General features: G+C 41.8%; 1 protein-coding gene across 3 annotated transcripts in view; it reads right to left on the bottom strand.

The window, feature by feature from the left end:
- The window catches only part of FEZ1 (fasciculation and elongation protein zeta 1), a 40,322-nt gene that overhangs the window by 8,691 nt on the left and 9,326 nt on the right, over positions 1–22,305 (bottom strand). For 2 of the 3 annotated variants that reach the window (XM_027081893.1, XM_027081890.1), the window contains exons 3-6: positions 18,278–18,377; positions 6,664–6,750; positions 4,574–4,742; positions 575–864 (exon numbers count right to left, since the gene is read on the bottom strand). In XM_027081893.1, the coding sequence (XP_026937694.1) occupies positions 575–864; positions 4,574–4,742; positions 6,664–6,750; positions 18,278–18,377 (646 nt within the window). The remainder of the gene's footprint in view (positions 1–574; positions 865–4,573; positions 4,743–6,663; positions 6,751–18,277; positions 18,378–22,305) is intronic. The other variant, XM_027081892.1, reaches the window with a different exon arrangement.

Below are 22,305 nucleotides of genomic sequence, written 5' to 3'. Positions count from 1 at the left end.
TGTCCTCATCTGGAAAGATTTTTCCAAAATGCATCTGCCCGGGCCCAATTCAGTAGGTCTGAGAGGGAGCCCAGGAAAAGGTATTTTGAAAAAGCTCCTTAGCTGATTCTGCTGAGCTTCCCTGATGGAGAACCACTGGTTAGAAGAATCTGGTCAATAACACTAGGCGTCATAATGTTCCATCCGGAAACACTCTATGGACATCCTAAAGAGATGAGTCAGGACCCTAAGCTGTGCTGGTAGCAGGCTCGTCCCAGGGCACAACTCCTTTCAATCCTAAATGCTTTCACCCCACTTTTTCAGATCTAGCTTAAGAGAGCACACGCCATAGTCACTTATTTTCCAGTGTTACATCCTGTCTCCTCCAGTTAGACCGGGCGTCCTCTAGGGGGGCAGAGGACACGGGTGGGCTCTTCTCCCTCTCGTGGCCCTGCTGTCTGCCAGGGTGTCCTTGCTCATTGTCACGGCTTAGGACAGGTCTGTCTGGGGTCACGGCAGGGCTGGTCCCGGGACCTGCAACGGGGAGCCCGGAGGCGTGGGTGTGCTTTGTCCTCGTGCCGGGCTGTCCTCTTACCTTGAGTGGCATCTGGCTTCCCTTCTCTATCCGGCTGCTCTGCAAGCTCAGCCCTTTCTCTTTCCGCCTCTTCTTCATCAGTTCTCGCTGCTCCTTCTGCTTGTTCTGCACCTCGATGAGCACCGTGATGAAGGAGTTCTTCACTTCCTTCTCGAACTCCAGCTCGTCCCGGCGGGCCAGCTGCTGCACCAGCTCCTCTGAAAAGTCTCGGATGGCGCCCTCCACCTGGTCCAGCAGCTCTGTCAGCTCAGACCCAGACATGTGCCTCAGTCCTGCAGGGGTAGACCGTCCTGCAGGGTCACTGCATCAAGCCCAGCCCACTGGAGAGGCTCCCGGGGCCCTGGTCGCCTGACAGGTCTGGAGGAGACCCCCTGGCCCCAGACAGTTCCTCAAAGGGCCATGACAGACCTTCACAATTTAGGGGCTTGCCAGCAGGGAGAGCCAGTTATCGACTGAGGAAGAGAACATCATCTCGGGGAAATGAAGGAGGGAGGAAAAACAGCCCCCAAGGACTGTGGACTCTGTGGACTCTGTCCACAAAAACGTATGTGGGCAGACATGTGGTTTTTGATCCCTTGTTCCATCTCCCTATTTCTCCTCTGTCTCTGTAATATTCCTCATGTGAAATGGGTCAAGAATTGGGGGGAAAAAACATGATGAAGGGGTTTGGCGTCCGTGCTGAGGAACAATAGAGAGGTGGTGTTTATTCCCAAAATCTGATCAAGACACAGCCGACAGCAAAATAAACAGAGCGAACTGAGGCCTTCTTTACACCTACTGTCCTGTGTCGCGGTGACGTGCCCAAAATACGTGAAACATGTAAAGATGGGCAACACGTACAGAAAAATGAAGTCTGGCTTGTTGGTACCAAGTCGTCTGCTACTGTCAGAGAAAAGGAAAGGGAACCTGGGAAGACGGGACACCAATCACTTTGTTTTAAACTCTTGTCCCCTAAGACTTCTTCACCTAAAGTAGATTCGGGAGCATATTTTTGAATGTGCCCCTTCCTAGTGGCATCTTTTGTTGCTACATCAGAATCCATTTTCCTTTCCCTTTCCGCTCCTGCTCTGCCGGGGGATTTGCTGACTTAGCTCAACCTTCCCCTTTAATTTCACTCTTTGGAGCTGTCCTCCTCCTTTTGTTTTTGCCATTTCACTCTGCATTTCAGCCATTTTCCCGAGTCTTTTGCTGAGCAGTTCTATGTGTGGGACCTTTGTGTGCCGGAGAATGGCCTGATTGGAGCTGCTGTGAATGCAGCGCCAGGGCCAAATCCACTCCATCCCTCCCAGCGGATTCCTTCTGCTGCCATTGCCCTGCCTCTGCTCTTCAGAGCCACAGGGTTTTACTTAGAGGGTGCAGTTCTTCAGATCACGCCTCTATTTTCACCACTATTCTAGTCTATGCTTGGACCTTTATACCCTGACCAGCCTGCCTTCCCTCTCCGTCGTTTATAAGTCCCGTCACCCCCATTCGGATCCGCTCCCAGGGAACGTGTCCCCTCCGGCCGCCTAGTTACCACTATCCCCGCAGATGGATGAATTTTATACTCAGTTTTGCCACTGCTGTTACATCTTTTAATTTCACGCTTCATCCACCTCTTTCTTTGCAGGATCATAATTACCACAAACCTGTGTCAGAGAGTTAATACGATACACAGATTAAGAGTGTGGGCTCTGCAGTTAACCTGCCTAGTTTCAAATTTTGACTCCACCCCTTCAGACTTGAATGTGACACGGGGCAAATATGCATTAAAAATAAAAGGCTTAACAAACTCATGAAAGGGTGCTCAACATCACTAATCATTAGAGAAATGCAAATCAAAACTACAATGAGGTATCACCTCACACCAGTCAGAATGGCCATCATCAAAAAATCTACAAACAATAAATGCTGGAGAGGGTGTGGAGAAAAGGGAACCCTCCTACACTGTTGGTGGGTTTGTAAATTAGTACATCCCCTATGGAGAACAGTATGGAGGCTCCTTAAAAAACTAAAAATAGAACTACCATAGGACCCAGCAATCCCACTACTGGGCATATACCCTGGGAAAACCATAATTCAAAAGGAGTCATGTACCACAATGTTCACTGCAGCTCTATTTACAATAGCCAGGACATGGAAGCAGCCTAAGTGTCCATCGATAGATGACTGGATAAAGAAGATGTGGCACATATATACAATGGAATATTACTCAGCCATAAAAAGAAACGAAATTGAGTTATTTGTAGTGAGGTGGATGGACCTAGAGTCTGTCATACAGAGTGAAGTAAGTCAGAAAGAGAAAACAACAAATACTGTATGCTAACACATATATATGAAATCTAAAAAAAAAAAAAAAGGTTCTGAAGAACCTAGGGGCAGGACAGGAATAAAGACGCAGACATAGAGAATGGACTTGAGGACATGGGGAGGGGAAAGGTAAGCTGGGACAAAGTGAGAGAGTGGCATGGACATGTTATACACTACCAAACGTAAAATAGATAGCTAGTGGGAAGAAGCTGCATAGCATTGGGAGATCAGCTCTGTGCTCTGTGACCACCTAGAGGGGTGGGATAGGACGGGTGGGAGGGAGACGCAAGAGGGAAGAGATATGGGGATATATGTATACGTATAGCTGATTCACTTTGTTATAAAGCAGAAACTAACACACCATTGTAAAGCAATAAAGATGTTAAAAAACTAAAATAAGAGGCTTGATTCTCCCTGTTGAAAATAAGGGAAGAGACTTCCCCTCTTCCTCACCTCCCTTATTTTTGTTGTTTTTTTTTTTTTGCGGTACGCGGTCCTCTCACCGCTGTGGCCTCTCCTGTTGCGGAGCACAGGCTGTGGACGCGCAGGCTCAGCGGCCATGGCTCACGGGCCCAGCCGCTCCGCGGCATGTGGGATCTTCCCGGACCGGGGCACGAACCCGCGTCCCCTGCATCGGGAGGCAGACTCTCAACCACTGCACCACCAGGGAAGCCCCCCTCACCTCCCTTTTTCTTTCAGAATCTCTCTCTGTTTTTCAAATATATGTGCATCATTTTAATGGCTAAATAAGCCACTGGCCAGTCTCAGGACTCAGATGTGCTTCCTCAAGGACCTGGGAGCCACTGCTTTGAAAAGTCATCCCCAAGAAAGAAAACAGGGGCCTAACTTGCCACCTGACTCTAAATTGCAACATTGTAATGGGTTGTGTCCAGTTAGCTGTAGACACGGGTTAGATTTCTTTCCAGTTTTGCAATCCCTTTAGTGGGTTGACTGTGACATGCATCAATTCAATAATGAAATTGTTTTCATTTTCTCAGAAAGAAAACCTCTACTTCTGTGGAGAGGTTTTCTGGGTGGGGAGGAGATTTTATTTCTTAATTATATTTCTGCAACGGTGGCCTTGGAACAAGTCACTTACCCTCTTGGAAACTCAGTTAGCTCAATCCTAATGGGGTTGGCACAGGCATGAAATGAGATTATGCATAGAAAGTTTTAGAACAGCGCCTGGCCCTCCAAAGCTCTCCAAAAATACGAGCTCTTATTATCATTACCATTTGTAGGTTTGTTCATTGATTTCACGGTAGCATCATTGTGAATAGTGGGTTCAGATTTCCTCTACTCGTTCTGCTTTAGTCTTGTTCTTTGGTTTGTTTTACCGTTGTTTTCATTTTTAAAAAAGTTTTATTGGATTATAGTTGATTTACACTGTTGGGTTAGTTTCAGGTGTACGGCAAAGTGAATCAGTTATACATATACATATATCCACTCTTTTTTTTTTTTTTTTTTTTTTTTTAGATTTTCCCATATAGGCCATTACACAGTATTGAGTAGAGTTCCTTGTGCTGTACAGCAGGTCGTTTTATCCTTTTAATCTTGCTTCCTCTCCCAGCAATGCTTCTCTCCTGATGTCCAGTAAGAAAGGTATTGCCAACTCCCTAGATCCGAGGTTCTCTTAGTGGCGTGTGAAGCATGTGCCCTGCCTGGCAGAGCTGAGTTTGTCCTCCGTGAGCCCGCCCCCAGAACTCTCACCTTCGTAGGACCAGTTGTTGTTGAAGGTCTGGGTCAAGGCCTGCATCTCCTGCAGGAGGACCAAGTCCGCCTGGGAGGAGGTTTCTCCCCCATCCTCCTCTTCTAGAACATCCTCTTCCTCCTCAGGGTCTGGGGAGTTCTGCATCATTTCCTCAATCTCCTCAATCACCTGGAGAAGGTACACAAGGGAGTGCTCACTCTTCTCTGCTGCAGGGACATCCCAGCTTGAATTCTGATCAGGGAAGGATGTTCCTAATTTGCTGTCTGTAAAATTCCTAAAGCAATATTGTTACTTAATAAATACTGGATAATAATAAAACTAGATCTGACCAAAGGCTTACAAACACTCTTCCTTTGATATAAAATCCTCTCTAATGTCAAACCTCTTCCAAGAACATCATTTAGATGAGTGCTTTTTTGGGAATAAACTGCTCTTTCAGGAAATGAAGCAGAGCTTCCTGGAAGGGAACATTTACTTCAATTTTCTGAGCACTTTCTTTCTAAGTGGAAAGACATTTTATCTACCCAACTCAAACACAAAATCCAGTCCATTCATTGCGATGATGCTTAAGATGGGAAAAAAACCAAAGTGTTCCTAGGATAACTCAAAATGGGGAGTTGCTTTTTTACATAGAGGAAAACAGCTCTTCCTCCAGAATTCACCTGGACAGGAACTAAAGCTGCCCAACAAAAGTGGAAATAAAGATAATGACATAATAAAAGGACAGGTAGGTTCTGGAGAGCAGAAAATCGATAAGAAACCCATCTGTAATCTAGACTCTTGTAGGGGACAGCTCCTAGAAGAGAGAGTAAAATTAGATAACTGCCAAGAGGAATAAGGCTGAACTACTTTGTACATTAATTGTTTACACATAAAGGAAATGGAATAAGCAAAGACCACTTCTGAAAGAAGCCATCCATGAGTCTGGTCAGAACAGTGCATCTATATATTTGTCTGTTCTCGATGCTGTGATGGACTCCATCTCCAAGGCCAACTGGTCTTTGAAGTGGGCTCCTTTATGTTAGGCTGGATCAAAGATAAAGGCACTTAGGTCCCCTCCTCTGGAATAATTTCTATTTTATTCCCAAGCTTTCCCATCTCCACTCACAAATTTAAGGGATACTTAGTTTTTGACTACTGCAAGCCACTCATGGAACATGAGCAAACTACACGACCCCCCTTTAGAATTTTATGGCTAAGCTTCTCTTTCAGAGTCATTATCATTGAACTTGTGTCACTGAATTGTATTTCCCCCCAAATTCACAAGGTAACTGCTAGCTCCTGTTCTTTTTAATCTGGTTCCTTTTAATCTCTTGATCCTTATCTGTTTATAGCCCACCTTTTTACCACAGATATGAAAGAGTTCCTTTTACTGAAAAGCATTTTCTGGAACCAAAACTCCTAGTGGAGCTTTTTCAGAACCACTCTGTGAAAACACCTGAAAGGTGCCTGCTCAAAGCAAGTGCCCATAAATAGTTGTTGACTCAAAGGTTGAATAAGGAATCCAGAGACTCAGGAGTATTTTCCCTAAGTAACAAATTATTAAAACTAAAATTAAGTAACTCAATAAAATGTGAAACATTAGATCTTTTTTTATAAAAAAAAAAAACAAGTGTTTCTAATACTTCTTTTGGAAGGCTCAACGTTTTCAGTGTTCTATGAAATATGAGAAAATGTCCATCACTTGGAAGCCTCTTCTGCCATTTCTATTCTTGTAGAACAGCTATTTGGGACCCTTGTTTAAGTGTCTTGACTCCAAGTACAATGAGCTGCAATAAAGACACTTAGCAGGAAATGAAGGCAGTAAACGCTGAGCCCATCTCTGGCTGTTATCAAACATGGACCACATCCAACACACGTCAGGAATTACATCCCTAATTACAGCAGGTGCATAAACTGAGGCTTAAAGAGACATGAAATTTACCAAAGACACAGCCACCACAAGACCATACAGTTTTCTACTGCCTGAAAGGGATGTGGCAGGTATGTATTCAGACTTTTTGTCTATCAAAGGAACTAAAAGTTCCAAGAACTTAGAGAGAGAGAGAGAGAGAGAGAGAGAGAGAGAGAGAGAGAGAGAGATTCGTACCTGATCTGCTGTGAGCAGAGGCTCCTCACTGATTCCAGAATAATGTTCACTCTTCTCATTGAACTCTTCCTCTCCTTTCTCATGGATCTGAAAGAGGTGTGGGGTGGGGGATGGAATTCTGATTGACCATCAGCAGAACTAGGATTCTCTCCAGTCTCTAGAATAGATGACACTGACAGAGGCCACTCTGGCCATCCCCTGTGTAAAGAGAAAATCTGAAGAGGTGTGCAGAGTTTCATCCAATTCCAAGCGTACCCTGTCCACACAGCACGCATCACTGGGTCCAGCTTAGAAAAAGACAATAAGGCATGTGTGGCCGGCACCATTCTGACCCATGGGGAGCAGAACTGTTCTTTAACCGACAGACAGGTCGTTTTTACATGAACAAGGAACCTTCCTGAGGTGAGTAACAATGGCAACCAACTCCTGCAGCAAAGGCACACTTGTTTATATAAGGAATTTCAATCTGGGGATCGGTTTCCAGATTTTATTTTATTAGGCATTTAAAGGGGTGGGCTGTTCCAGTGCAAATAATCATGTTTTTAAAATTTGATGAAATGTCATTGTGTCATTGGAATCTAGGCATGGTGTCGTAGCTGATGAAGGATGTACAGAAGCTCCGTTGGACATGCCAACGGAACAACCTAAGCACACCAACCAAAGGACAGACTCCACAGCAACAGCACATACTGAAACATTTGCCACGTGTCTCCAGATTTCCATCATCCCAAGTAAGGCTCTGAAAGCTCCCAACCCTTGAGATTCTAAATGTAGAAGTCCAGCAAGGTATTCACAGCATATCTGACTTTACTGTCGGTGTCCCAAGCGGCCATAGCCTGGTATTGATGTTCAAAACCTGCACAGGATAAGCCCCTAAACCACCTAACAAGCTGTCTGTGTCCAGGAGTCTCGTTTGAAAGTCATTTAGGGTCTGGCAGGAAGTGCCTCAAGGAAATCTTCCTGCAGACACCTGTCTTCCAGGAATCAATTTCACTTGCGCACCAACAGCTGGCATGCTGATCTCCCTCTTTCCTGGGTATTACACTTTTCCTGTTCTAATTAGCACCCGCAGGAAACATCCCAGTTCCAATCCAAGCAATCATGTCAGAGGGAGTCCATCCTCAGAAACTTCTCCCCTCTTCCTTGAACTCCACCTTGGCAGGTACCCCCAACAAAACACATCACCTTCTGTCTACATTTGCTTAAAACCGGGACTATGTCATAAAGAAAAAATCAAATATATCTCAAAGGCCCCCTGCTCTCAACCTGGATAAGGGGTAGGACAGGGAGGTAATGGGATTATTTGAGGGGTTTTGTGCCAGATGGTGACATCTATTTCTGCTGTCGAACCCATATGCTCCTCTCTCCGCCAAGTCCACCACCTGTGGTACCCGCCTGCTTTCTGCAGCTCCCCACTGTGCAGAAGGAAACTCCTGTAGCCACGGTTTGTTCACACCTACTCTCACATGGCAGAACTTTCTTAGGGCTAGAAAGTCCTGTGGTAGAAGTTAGGCTCATGCTGGGAAACAAAGTTTTCTTTTCTGTTTGGATTATTTTTTATAAGCATCTGACAGCAAGTGTGAGTCTATAACCAGAATTCTTTTCATAGTAATTCGATTTTTTAAATGGAATATTTACATTTTCTGAGATGTGGTCAATTTTAGCGAGTTTACCTCACTGGCTGTTAATACTGCATCTTTCAACTACACCATCGCCCTTCCCAAGTCCTCCCTCTGAGCTCCAGGTGAAGGCAGGGGAGAGCTTTTAGGCATAGACCCTTCTTGCTGTTCAGACATTAGGGAAGCCAGGCAGCGGCATGGATGATCCCTAGTTAGAGCCTTCTCTCCCCTCTGGTACAAAGCCTGCTGGTTTGATTTTTCAGGCATGGGTAAAACGAGATTTGAAAATGAATTATAAGCTTGTGAAAGTTACCATAAGTTCGTAGTATCGTGGGAGCTATACCTAACCCGTATGTTCTCAGATCTCAGAAGTCTGCCGCTACAAAATGAAATAAAATAAAAGGAGACACATGCACAAAGTCCTCCCGAGAAAGCCCTGGCCCCTTCCTTCTTCCCCACGTGGATCTCTGCCATCCTCTGCTTTCACTGCATCTGCCCTGTCCCTCTCCTTTTCTCCTCACTCTGTAGCTTTTGTTCTGGTTCCCTCATCTTCCTCACCCTCTCTAAGCCTGGTCCCATGTTTTGCCTCTATCTAGTGGACTCTGTTCTGCTCTTGTCACTTCTCAACAAGCCCTATTTCCTTTCAATGCTGTTTACAGACTCCTTCCCTTCCCTCTGTTCGTAGGACAGCATCTTGTACAGAGTGTGGAAAGCTGGTGAGAAAGATTTTGGAAAGTGACAGCATTTACGTATATTGATAACAGTATTCGTCATACATATTCATACACATATGTATACGGACAAGTGTATGAATACTCTTATTCTTAATATATGACACATGCAGAGAAACGACTGCAGGGAGTTCTTTAGCCTCTTGTGTGGAAACGAGAAGGCTGTCAAATTGGGGCTGAATTTCTCTGTAGACTAAATCTTCAAGTTGTCTCCATATTATTGAAGTGAACTATGGCTCTTTCAAGAAAAAAACCTCATTCTTCTGAGTGACTTCTTCCCAGAATTGAGAACAGAAGACCAAGATCCAGAAATGAGCCTGGCCATACTATTCAGCAAGCTGTTTCCTCCTCCTGCTTTCGGTAAACGGTGTGCCTTTAGGGCTGTAACTTGGTCACTTAAAGCTTAAAAATAAATGCAGAGACTCTTCCCTGGAGACTATGAGAATGCTAAATCTAGGTGCACAGGAGTCTGAGTGAGAATTAAAATGACATCAAGTTCTTGTGTCCAATAATGCCTATTAACCAGTGTTGTTTGTTAAAGCATTCCAGATGATGCCATTCACAGGAAAGGGAATTTCTACTGCACGATATTTCCCTCCCCTTACCACGATTGTTTCACATGGGTGGTTGTCTTCTTGACCAAATTTAAGAGATAGCGATACATTTTCACCTCCAGTCAAAAAGTAAAAGAAAGAGAAAAAATCACCAATATGTACCCAGCCCAAGGAAAGGGCAACTTAACCCATCTGTGTGGGTTAAGTCAGTGCTTCTATATCCCCAAAGGAAGATGCACCAGAACACAGCAAACAGCACGTGGCAACAAATACTTGTTGAAAGAAGGAATGAAAAGGAGAGGACTGAATGGCAATACTATCACCTCCTATATTCAGTCCCAGCTCCACAGATAAATGAGCTGCTTATTCACCTGAAAACAGAAGGATGTAACTTACTGTCCTAGACTCCCATTTCCTCTTGTCTAAGAGAACCACCATCTGCTATCAATTTAAGTTACAGGGATAAAAGAGACCATCTTTTACATCACAGTCAGGAACAGAATAGGTTCATTAACTGAAAAACCCAATTAAAAGTGGAGAATTGTGAATAATAGTCATACATACATACACAGCTCAAGCATATTATTTTGACCTAAAAACATAAATGTACATTTATTCATTCACCGAGCGCCTAACGTAAGGCCAAGGCCTTTTCTTCCATCATGGGCCTCCGAGTAGAATTTCACGTAGTCTTTCTTGCATCATCCACAACACAACACAACTTTTGTTTCCTGTTTCTGTTTTTGAGCAGTAGAAGGAAGGTACGTGGGAGTTGAGCACACGCAGTTATCTCCTGAAACTCTGCTAAAGTGAGAGTAAAGGGATCAAAAGAGAATATCCCACAGGGACAAAGAGAACTGGAGAAAAGACAACAGCAAAAGAGATGCTAGAGGGCTTCCCTGGCTTCCCTGGTGGCGCAGTGGTTGGGAGTCCGCCTGCCGATGCAGGGGACACAGGTTCGTGCCCCGGTCCAGGAAGATCCCACATGCCGCGGAGCGGCTGGGCCCGTGAGCCATGGCCGCTGAGCCTGTGGGCCCAGAGACAGAGCCCCCAAAAGGGAAAGACACAAAAGGGGAGAGGGCCCAAAACACAAAAAAAAAAAAAAAAAAAAAAAAGAGATGCTAGAGAGCAGATGCCAACCTAGCATCCACTAAAAAGAAAGGTACAGCTATACAAAGAGGTATAACTAAAATTCCAAAGGTAGATATAAAATGGAATACCAAAAAGTATTTGATTAACCCAAAAAAAGGTGAAACAGAGGAACAATAACAACAAAAAACCCAGATGGAACAAATAGAAATGCAAGATGGTACACCTAAACACAAACTAGTAATGTTATGTTAAACGTTAATGAACTAAATGCTATGCAAGTGAACTAAACACAATAAACTAAAAAGCACAGATTATCATTGTCAGACTGAATATAAAAGACCCAACTACATACAATCTATAAAAGACACATTTTAAAGACGCAGATAGATGAAAAGTAAAAGAATTGAAAAAAATGTATACCTAATAGCATAAGAAAGCTGTTGTGGTTAAATTCGTATCAGACAAAGCAGATTTCAAAACAAGGAGTATTACCAGAGATAAAGAAGGATATTTCATAGTGATAAAAGGGTCAATCAGGAAGACATAATAATAGTAAAAGTGTATGCAGTTAATAACAGAGCTTCGAAATATATAAAACAAAAACTGACAGAACTGAAGAAAGAAATAGAGAAATCCAGGGTAATAACTGGAAATTTTTAACACTCTTGTCTTGATAATTGATAAAAAAAACAGACAAAAAATCAGAATATAAAGAATCCAACCATACTATAAACCACCTTAATCTAGTTGACCTTTTTAGAACATCACAACCAACAATTGCCAAATATACATTCTTCTCAGTGATACATAGTACATTCACTAAGATACAACATGTGCTAGGTCATACGTCAGTCTCAATATATTTTAAAAGATTTAATCTGTACAGATTTTGTTCTCTGACAAAATTAAATGAGAAATCAATGACAAAATATCTATAAACATTCTTCTAAATAACCCATAGGCCAAAAAAGAAAGAGGAAACTGGAAAATATTTTGAACTGAATGATAATGAAAACATACCACATCAAAATTGTGGGATTCAGTTAAGGCAATGCTTAAAAGAAATTTTATTGTTTTAAGATGCTTATGTTATTACTATGGACTAAATGTTTGTGTCCGCCCAAAATTCATGTTGAAATCCTAACCCCCAATGTGATGGTATAAGGAGGCCTTGGGGAGGTGCTGGGGAGGGTGGAACCCTCATCAGTGGGAGTGTATTTCTATAAAAGGGGCTCCACAGAGCTCCTCTGTACCACGTGTCCTGTGAGGACATAGTCAGAAGTTGACAGTCTGCAAGCTGGAAGAGACCTTTTACCAGAATCAACCATGCTGGCACCCTGATCGTGGATATCCAGCCTCCATAACTGTGAAAAGTAAATTTCTGTTGTCTATAAGCCACCCAGTCTGTCGTATTTTGTTATAGAAGCCCAAATAGACTAAGATCATATTTTTAAAGTTTAAAATATGACCTAAGCTTCCACTTTAGAAGCTTAAAAAATAAAGGGTGAAGTAAAACCCTATTTTAAATACAAAGAAGAATACAATCAAGTTAAGGGAAGAAATCAACATACTAGAAAATGAAAAAACACAGAGGGAAAAAAAAAGTGGTTCTCTGGAAAGATTAATAAAAGTGATAAACCCAAAAACAGACTGATGAGAAGGGGGTGAGGGAGAGGGACAGAGGAGAGAGAAAACACAAGTCAACAATAACAGTAATAAAAAAGGGAACATCACTATAGATCTTACTAACATTGAAAGAATGAGAGAATATCATAAACAACTTTGTGGTCAATACTATGACTTAGATTAAATGAATAAATTCCTTAAGAAACACACTTTACCAAAATCATCTCAGGAAGAAGTGGAAAATCTAAATAGCCCAATATCTTTTTTTGCGGTAAGCAGGCCTCTCACTGTTGTGGCCTCTCCCGTTGCGGAGCACAGGCTCCGGACACGCAGGCTCAGCGGCCATAGCTCACAGGCCCAGCCGCTCTGCGCACGTGGGATCTTCCCGGACCGGGGCACGAACCCGTGTCCCCTTCATCAGCATGCGGACTCTCAACCACTGTCCCACCAGGGAAGCCCAGCCCAACATCTATTAAAGGAATTGAATCTGTAATCAAAAACTTTCACGGAGAAAACCCCTGGTCCAGATAGTTTCATTGGTGTAGTCAATCAAACATTTAAGGAAGAAATAATACCAATATAACACAAACTCTTTCAGAAAATAAAAGAAGAAAAATTCCCAATTCACCATATGACATTACAAGAAAAGAAAATTAAAAAGAAAGATTCCTCATGAACACAGATGCAAAAATCCTTAATAAAATATAAACAAATCAAATCCCACATTATGTGAAAAGGATATCTATCACAACTAAGTGGGATTTATCTTAAAAATGAAAGGTTGGTTTAATATTTGAAAATCAATTAGTGTAATTCATCACATTAACATTGATCTACATACATAAATTGTTCTATAGATTTAATACAATCACAGTTGAATGTCCAGCAAGTTTCTTTGTACAAATTGATCAGGTGATTCCAAAATTTATACAGAAAAGCAAAGGACCTAAAATAGCCAAAGCAACTTTGAAAAAAAAGAACAAAGTTGAAAGACTTATGCTTTATGTCAAGACATTATTATAAAGCTACAGTAATGAATATAGCATAATATTGGCATTAAGATAGACACATATATCAGTGAAACAGAACAGAGAATTCAGAAATATATCCACACATTTAGGTCAACTGATTTTCAACAAAGGTGCCAAGACAATTCAATATGGAAAGGATATTTCCAATGAATTGTACTAGAACAACTGGATAGCCATACACATGAACCCTGACATTAACCTCACACCATATACAGAAACTAACGTGAAGTGGATCATAAACTATATAAGAGCTAAAACTACAAAACTTCTAGAAGGCTTAAGAAAAAACTCTTAGTGACCCTGGGTTTGGCAATTTCTTAAGTACTACATAAAAAGCACAAACTATTAAACACAGATGAATAAACTGGACTTCATCACATTTAAAAAACATTTGCTCTTCAAATGTACTGTTAATAAAGTGAAAAGACAGTCCATAGACAAGAAGAAAATATTTGTAAAACATACAACAGAAAAAGGACTATACCTAGAATATATGTGTTAAAATACGTAAACGAAGAGGCTATTAGACTGAGATGACTTGAATGCTTCAGGAGCCTCCTAAGCAAACCAAAACCTCTAATGCCTCAAGGTTAAGAACCCAAACCCAAGGACAGCCACTCACAAACAGCCACCCAGACTTTTCCAGATGATACAACCACTCAAGCTACAGCCAATCAGATAATTTCCTTCCTTTGCTTCCACCTCTTCTCTGTAAAAGTCCTTCCTCTAGCTCCTGTCGATGGAGCACTCCTACCCACTTTGGGTTTGGCATTGTCTGATTCGAACAGATTTTTGCTCAGGTCAACTCTCAGAAATTTAATATGCCTCATTTTATCTTTTAACATGAGGAACTCCAATGACTCATTACTAAGAACACAAACAGCCCACTAAGAAAATGGGCAAAAGATCTGAACAGGCACTTCACCAAAGAAGATGCATGGTCTGTGAATAAGCACATGAAAAGACGCTTAACATCATTTGTTACCGGGAAAATGCAAATTAAAATAAGATACTACTATATACCCACTCAAATGACTAAAATCAAAAAGGCTGTCCAGGGCTTCCCTGGTGGCGCAGTGGTTGAGAGTCCGCCTGCCGATGCAGGGGACACGGGTTCGTGCCCCGGTCCGGGAGGATCCCACATGCTACGGAGTGGCTGGGCCCGTGAGCCATGGCCGCTGAGCCTACGCGTCCGGAGCCTGTGCTCCGCAACGGGAGAGGCCACAACAGTGAGAGGCCTGCGTACCACACACCAAAAAAAAAAAAAAAAGTGAAAAAGACACTTACAATATGACTCAGACATCCCACTCATAGGTTTTTACCCAAGAGAAACAGAGACATGTCCACAAAAAGACTTATATGAGAATGTTCATAGTAGCTTCATTCGCAATATTCAAAAGCTGGAAAAAAACCAAATGTCCATCAACATGTGAATGAATAAGCAAATTATAGTATATCAATATAATGGAACACTACTCAGCAATAAAAAGGAATGTATGTAGATACATGCAATAAAATAGATGAATATCTAGATAATTATATTGAGTTTTAAAAATCAGACCGAAAAAAGAGTACATGCTGCGTGATTCCACCTATACAAAATTCTAGAAAATGCAAACTAATCTATGATGACAGCAGCTAGCTGCCTGAAGATTGGGGGGTGAAAGGGAAGAGTGATGGACATGCAGACATGCTCACTATCTTGATTGTCGTGATGGTTTCACAGACGTATACATATGTCAAAACCTATCAAACTGCACTCTTTAACATGTGTTGTTTATTGTTTGCCAATTATCCTTCAGTAAAGCTATGATTAAAAAGGAAAAGTAATATACCATGACCAAGTTGCCTTTAATCTCAAGAATGCAAGAATGCAAGGTTGATTTAACATTTGAAACTCAATTCATGTAATTCATTACATTGACATAATAAAGGAGAAAACCATATAATCATCTCAATAGAGGCAGAAAATGGAAATAATTCATCTTCAGAGAAATAACAAGAAACCATGCCACAATTTAAAGTCATGAGCTTCCAGGTCAAAAGGGCCCATGGATTATAATTCATCTGAATGAAAAAATAAAGCTCACTCTAAGGCACATTACTGTAAAAGAAATGAGAAAAGAAAAAGAGAATATTCTGAAAGCTTCTAGAGAGAACCAAAAGAGAGTCACATAGAAAAGACAAAGAATCAGAATGGATTCTAAATGGGGCTTCTCAATCGTCACTGAAAGCTGGAGGAAAAGATAATGATGGCTTTGCAATTCTGAGTAAATATTCACTTGCAGCCTAAAATAACTCTATCAAGTCAAATTCTCAATCAAGAGTATGATGGGAGAATAAAGACACTCTCATCTATTCTAACAAATATATTCCTCTCTACCCTTTCTCAAGAATACACTGAATTTTTTTCACCAAAACAAGGGAACATACCCAGAAAAATAAAAGCATGGCAGTCAGAGGACAGGAGAGAGAGACATGAAGATTTCCCAGGACAGCAGCTGTGCACTAGATCTAGAGTACAACCACATTAGTTTATAGCAAAAAGATGGAGGGTACTAGTTTGGATTTTTTTTTTTGATTGAATTGAAAGACTATCTGATTTTTTAAAAATATATTATGAGATGTAGAGTTCACTCAGAGTTTGGGGTTGAACTAATGATAGATATATAGGAAGCTAAGCAAATGAAAAAACAAGGCAATTCTTCACTCCAGGTTAAATAAGAAGTTGTACAAGAGAGGAAATATTCTTATAGAACACTACATGATTCAGTAAGAAATAGTATTTACACAGTTACCCTAGTGTGTACTTGTAATATTGATTTAATTGGTGACAAGGGGGAAGGCCAAATGTGAGTATTTGAGGTGATGCGAGAGACTTAAATCTTACCTTCCATAATGGACAACAGCCAAAATTATTCATTTTAGATAATCAAAGAAGTAGTAACATAAATGTGTTATTTAGAAAATTGTAGGTACCCGCCAAAAGAAACAGCTATAAGAAGTCAAAGTGGTTGCCTCTATGGAGCCAGGAAAGATAAGTCAGAGACTGCTGTTTATATTTTTTGTTGTCTCGCATTATTTTAAAAATATTATTTGACTTTTAAAATTACACACATGTGTTACTTTGATTTTATAAAAGCAAAAATGACTGTCTTTGCAGTCACAACCCTACAGTTTCCATAACATTTCATGACATTAGTTACAGTCACAAGGACAAGCATGAACAGGTTTGGGAACAAACACAACTGATTCTTGGCAATGAATTAAGTGGAAGAAGAGATAAGACTTCCCAGAGAGAAGCCTACCAGTCGTGTTCATGCCGCATGCCAAGGGCTTTCGGTTGGCATGTTTTACAGAAGGAATACAGAGCACTGGTTATATAGCAAGTCGTTTAAACTGATGTCAGTGAAAAGAGCTTCTACTGTAATGAATCCAGATAATAAAAGAGGCTAAAATAAAACAACCTTAATCCATCCACTTTTGCTACGCCGTCCATTTCCCGTGGGTCAGATGGAGAATATTCTACAAGGAGCAGAGCTCAAGATCATCCTTCTCAGGGTCATTCAGTTTGCCCTGAAATATTAACCCTCTTGAGGGAAATCTGCAAATGAGGATAAATTAGAGTCCTTTTGAAGGGTAGGCTATCTTATATATACTTTGGCTTAATCCACAAAATGAGTTGGAAAGGTGGCAAAGGAGATAACAAAGCAAAATCTGCCTTTTGCACCATGACGGACCTGATTTCATTTCAGTCACTAGGGTTATTCCATTATTGCCTATCTTCTCCTTTGCATTTTGGGTAAGTACTAAACACGATCTATATAAGTACCGCAAGAGAAAAAAAGCACTCGGGAGTTCAAAACAGGACCTGAGACATCCCACATCCATGCTAAGTAGGGTTGAAGCAAATCTCTTTGTTTCGAAGTCTATTCTTGCGGTTTTAAGTATTTTGGATGGCTAAGTATTAGAAGAATTAAAAAGGGTATTCAGCCACCTTTTCAACAAATCGGCCAATTGCTGATCTCTTTGCTGTGCTATTTTGGCCAATGATCTGCAGAAATGTCATCCAATAAGGGAAATCTGGTTCTCGCTCTTCCTTGGACTCAATCCTGGAGCACCTGGAAAGATCAGATCCACCTCCCACCCTCATTTGCTGTGCGCACAGGATTGTGACAGCCCTTCCTGATAAGAAATTGTCAAATTTCCTTTATAAATGAAACTAGAAGACAAAGCAACGTAGAAACAGGCTTTTAGCAAGGACAGAGCCCTTACGTGATTTAGCTTTCTATATGTATATTCAGCTAGGAGGGGCAGTTTGGATATTCTGAAAGGTCACATTCCATAACCTATGCAAGTCAACTCAAAATAAGTCTTTCTCTTTACTTTTTCAGAAGTCTGTAGGCTACTTTCCTCTTCGGTATCAGTAACCACAGACCGTGACTCAGGTCCAGCCATATAAGTGCCTGTTTAATGAGTTTCATAAAGAATTCCTCCCCATTGCATGGTCACCTCACTATTATCTGGGTCCCCACTCTGGCCATTAGCCAGGCCCTGAGCTGGTCACAAGTCTGTCAACACTTTTTGATGGGACTGAACTGTCCATCTTAGATGGGAAACCCTGATTTTTTTTTTTTAACCATCATTATTCCAACACAAAAAAAGCCCATTATATTCACTCTCCTCTCTTACTTCAGATCACCTTATTTTGCATGTTGTAGGCCGATGATGAGCAACAGAAGTGATCTGCATTTACAGTCTTTACAATCACTCCAATCACCTCATATACCCTGGATGTCCCCCTTCATCTTATTTTTCACTTCCTCCACAACTCCTACTTTCCCAGCAATGATGTCGAGCTTCAGTACATAGTGGGGAAGACTGTTGCATTACTGAATGTTTTTCTAACTGGAATCCACAGCTTCTCAAGCCCTGCTAAGCTGGGGGTCCCAGAGAGGTACCTCAGTTTCAGAGCTGTTGCCATTCAGAGCCTCCACGTTTGGGTCTCTCCAGTCTTCTGAGAGTGAAGGGATGTAATTGTCTGTCAGAGCATCCCAAACCCTGTAAACAAAGAGAAGCTCTCATTAGCACACATCTGTGGCCTGGCCTGGCCTGGAGGAAGGAAGAGCTGGGCCAGGGGAGGAGAGAGGCTTCTGTGTGTGCCAGGCAGAGATCATCTGCCTTCCAGCATGCAGGAGCGAAGTAGCTTCAAAACTGAATTTCAGGCATTACCAGGAGAGAAGGAGCCAAGAGAAGAGACAGACCCTGGCCAGGAGCCTCAGTGCCAAAGGTGTTTGCTTAAGAGAAGAGGAATTTCTCACCATTGAGAAACCAATGGTAGCGTCTACAAGTAAAACACCTCTGGCAACAGATAAACCATCCCTGAAACTAAATCTGCCCCTCAACCAAATGGCTCCTGTCTCCCAAACTTAAGAAATGTCCATGTTTCCTTTTTTATGGGCAGAGAAGAATGAGAAGAAGGGGAGGGAGAAAGAGAGAGATTGATCTGGGCAGATTTTCTGGCTGAATCTCATTAAGATCAGGGTCAGGCTTCCCTGGTGGCGCAGTGGTTGAGAGTCCGCCTGCCGATGCAGGGGACACGGGTTCATGCCCCGGTCCGGGAGGATCCCACATGCTGCAGAGCGGCTGGGCCCGTGAGCCATGGCCGCTGAGCCTGCGCGTCCGGAGCCTGTGCTCCGCAGTGGGAGAGGCCACAACGGTGAGAGGCCCGTGTACCGAAAAAAGAAAAAAAAAAAAAAAAAAAACCATCAGGGTCATTGTCTAGTTTATATATACAGCTGGCCCTTGAACGATGCGAGTTTAAACTGTGAGCATCCACTTACATGTGGATTTCTTTTCCAATAAATATTGTAGTACCAATATTTTCATTTTACAGTTCTTCACTTTAGCTAAGTGTGGAGGAAAGTTTGTGTTCGATTAGAGATCACAATATGTGGACTTAAAAGAAGTAGCGTTTGAGTTCTGCTTCTATTCAAATTGTTTCAGCTTATTGCCCTTGTGGTTTACTAATTCCTTTGTTTTTGAGGCAGAAACAGCAGGAAATGGATTTTTCGACTACCCAGGGGGTCAGCAACCTTAATCCCCCATGCTGTTCAAGAGTTAACTGCCTGCAATCTAAAAGGTCAAGAATTAATTCCTTGACATCTAATGTAGGTAAGGGGATGATGCCAGTGCTATTAAAAGTCACTTATTACCCAAAACGTTCTAGGGATCCCAGAGTGGCACAATCCTGTCCTCTAGCAATGTAGAGTCTAAGTGTGCCCTGTCTCTATCATGGAGACCCCAAAGAAAATGTATGAAAGGAACCAATAAATACACCACTGTCTACACAATTAGTTTTTAGTGGGGGAAGATGGGGTTCCCTTTATTACGTTTCTTTTTAAAAATTCTGATAGGTACATTATAGGAAAGGGTATTCTACAATTCTTTTTGCTTAACTCACTTATGAGAAAGATTTTCTTGGGGAAAAAAATGGGGAGGGGTTTGGGGAAAATCCCAAAGTCACAAACTCTCACACACAGGAAAATGAATAAATTAGTCAGCACTAAGAGATTAATGTAAATCAGTAAACCAAGCTCCTAAAATAATGAACGCCGTCCATGGAAGCCAGCGGCACTTGAGTTAATATTAGGTAATGAAATAATGAGGGCTCAGTGCAATCTCCTTCAGGTGCCTATGCACATCAAACATGAATGATACCTGTGAAACAAGGTATAAGAAGGTACAGTTTATTTAGATATACTAATATAAGGTAAGGGTCATTTAAAAATAAGCAACTATGTACACATAGGAGCAAATCCAAAACATGACAAAGTATGGTGTAAGATGCTGAAAAGATAAGTGCACATTTTATATATATAGCAAGATGTGTATATATATATATGTATATATATATATATTTATGTATATTTCAGAGCACAGACACTTGAAATCAGATACATAAAATGGGGGAGGGGAGTGTTCTTAACATATATAAAATCTGGAATGACATATGACATATGGGTATATAATCAAGGAGATTTTCCTAGCGCACAATGCACACAATTTGGTAATAAAAAAAGCAACTCAAGAAAACACAATATAATGGCACTGCTTTGGTTATCCACTTATTCATTTTTTGTAGTACAATTACAAGAAGGCACTTGGAGAGACCTCATCAAGTGTTCATTCGACATCTCTTCAGCAGGATTTCAGTCTACGTCTTAAACAGGGGTGATAATCCCGTTTCCATCAAGCACTATTAGAGCTTCATTAATCCAGCCTAATTCTAAATCCAAGTCTCATTAGCGTTCTAAAGCCAAGAGGCAAATATGCTTTGCTGTCTCCAAAAGTCCCAGCGCCACACCCACTAGGAAGGTCAGCAGTCGAGTCCTCCGTGCCTCACTGCATTACACTCTCTGCGTCGAGAATGAACAACTGCATGCAGGCACTGACCTTCAGGTCTGACCCTGCAGCAGGAGCCTGGAAAAATAAAATTCAGCAAAGCCCAAAACAGGCAGGAGCCTTTTGTACCTCTCCTAGATAGGATGGAAGCTGGAACCTTGAACGGACCGCACACTTTCCAATGACCTTGAAACTGTTTATATCCTTAAACTGACAACTGGAGACTGCCTCCAATCATTTAGGGTGGCAACTTTTCTCACCTGAGCCTTCACTGACATACTCTGGATTTTACCTTCTAATTCTAGACCTTTAGTGACAATTCCCTAAACCTTTATCTCCTCGGGATATCAAGCCATCCTTTTTCTGTTTCAGGTTTTCTTCTTGCTTTCTGATGGACATACTTTTTATCCTTTGAGGTTCATAAGCAGCCTTTAATAGAACGACTCTCACCTCTTTGTCATCACTTGCACACCCTTCCCGTATTCATTCAGTGCCCATTTAACAATAATAACCATAGCAGCCAACCTTACTGAGCATTTACTATGCATAAGCCAGGCACTATCCTAAACTCTCTGTGGATTAATTCATTCACTCCTCACAACCCTATAAGGCAGATACTGAGAAAAAAACCCTGAAACACAGAGAAGTTAATTAACTCATCTAGATTCACACAGCCAGCAATGACAGAGGTTGGATTTGAACCCAGGCAATACAGCTACAGAGCCTATATTCCTACCCACTTAACTATTCCAATTCTTTATGAACTTTATGATGGGCATGGGCATCAGAACAATATGCCAAGTTCCAAATCACAACCTAGAACAGCAGTTCAGCAGCCGGCTCTGCGTGAAAAGTCTATAACTGCATTATTCTGGACCTGGTGCTTTCATCAATCTATGAAAGGAGAAATGGGAAGGTCAGCAAGGGTACACGCCTGCTTTCTGTTTAGATCTCCAGCCCGGGGAAGGTAAAATGGATGGCAAAGGCAGGCACAGGAACGAAGAATGGCGGTGGGAGGGAAAAACACAAAGCTTTCTGTGAGGGAGAGAATGGGACGGACTTTTCTCCCCAGAGGGGTTATCCATCTTATCCTAAGAGGGTTCTTGGGAAGAGATATATTCCCTGTTAGAAGCATCCTGGGTGGACTGTAGAACTCCACTTCCTGAGAAGCATCCTGCTATTGACACTTATCTCGGGGAAAGGAGACTTTGAAAGCTATCCACTATATCTTTCATCAAAGAACTAAGATTAAACAGGTTCCCTCCATTCTTGTCATTACGCTGCCACGGCACCTGAGATCCAATTTGCTCCTTCAGTCCCTGTAATAACAGAAAAGCCTTTTCATGTGCATATTTTATATCATGGGCTTAGATGCCTATAGAAATGACCGTAAGTATCTTTCACCATGGAGGGCTAGGGATTTGGAAAAGGATGCTAGCAGAGGATGAGCAAACCAAACAGAACAGGTTGGACAAGACACGTATCCAAAAATCTGGGTCTGGAACTGGCAACATAGCTATCAAGGCTACATCAATCCTCACACACACACACACACACACACACACACACACACACACACACACAC

Source organism: Aethalodelphis obliquidens, unplaced genomic scaffold (genome assembly GCF_003676395.1).
Source record: "Aethalodelphis obliquidens isolate GAN/ISIS:26980383/991018 unplaced genomic scaffold, ASM367639v1 scaffold46, whole genome shotgun sequence".
Lineage (NCBI taxonomy): Eukaryota > Metazoa > Chordata > Mammalia > Artiodactyla > Delphinidae > Aethalodelphis > Aethalodelphis obliquidens.
This window is presented reverse-complemented; position numbering and strand designations above follow the sequence as displayed.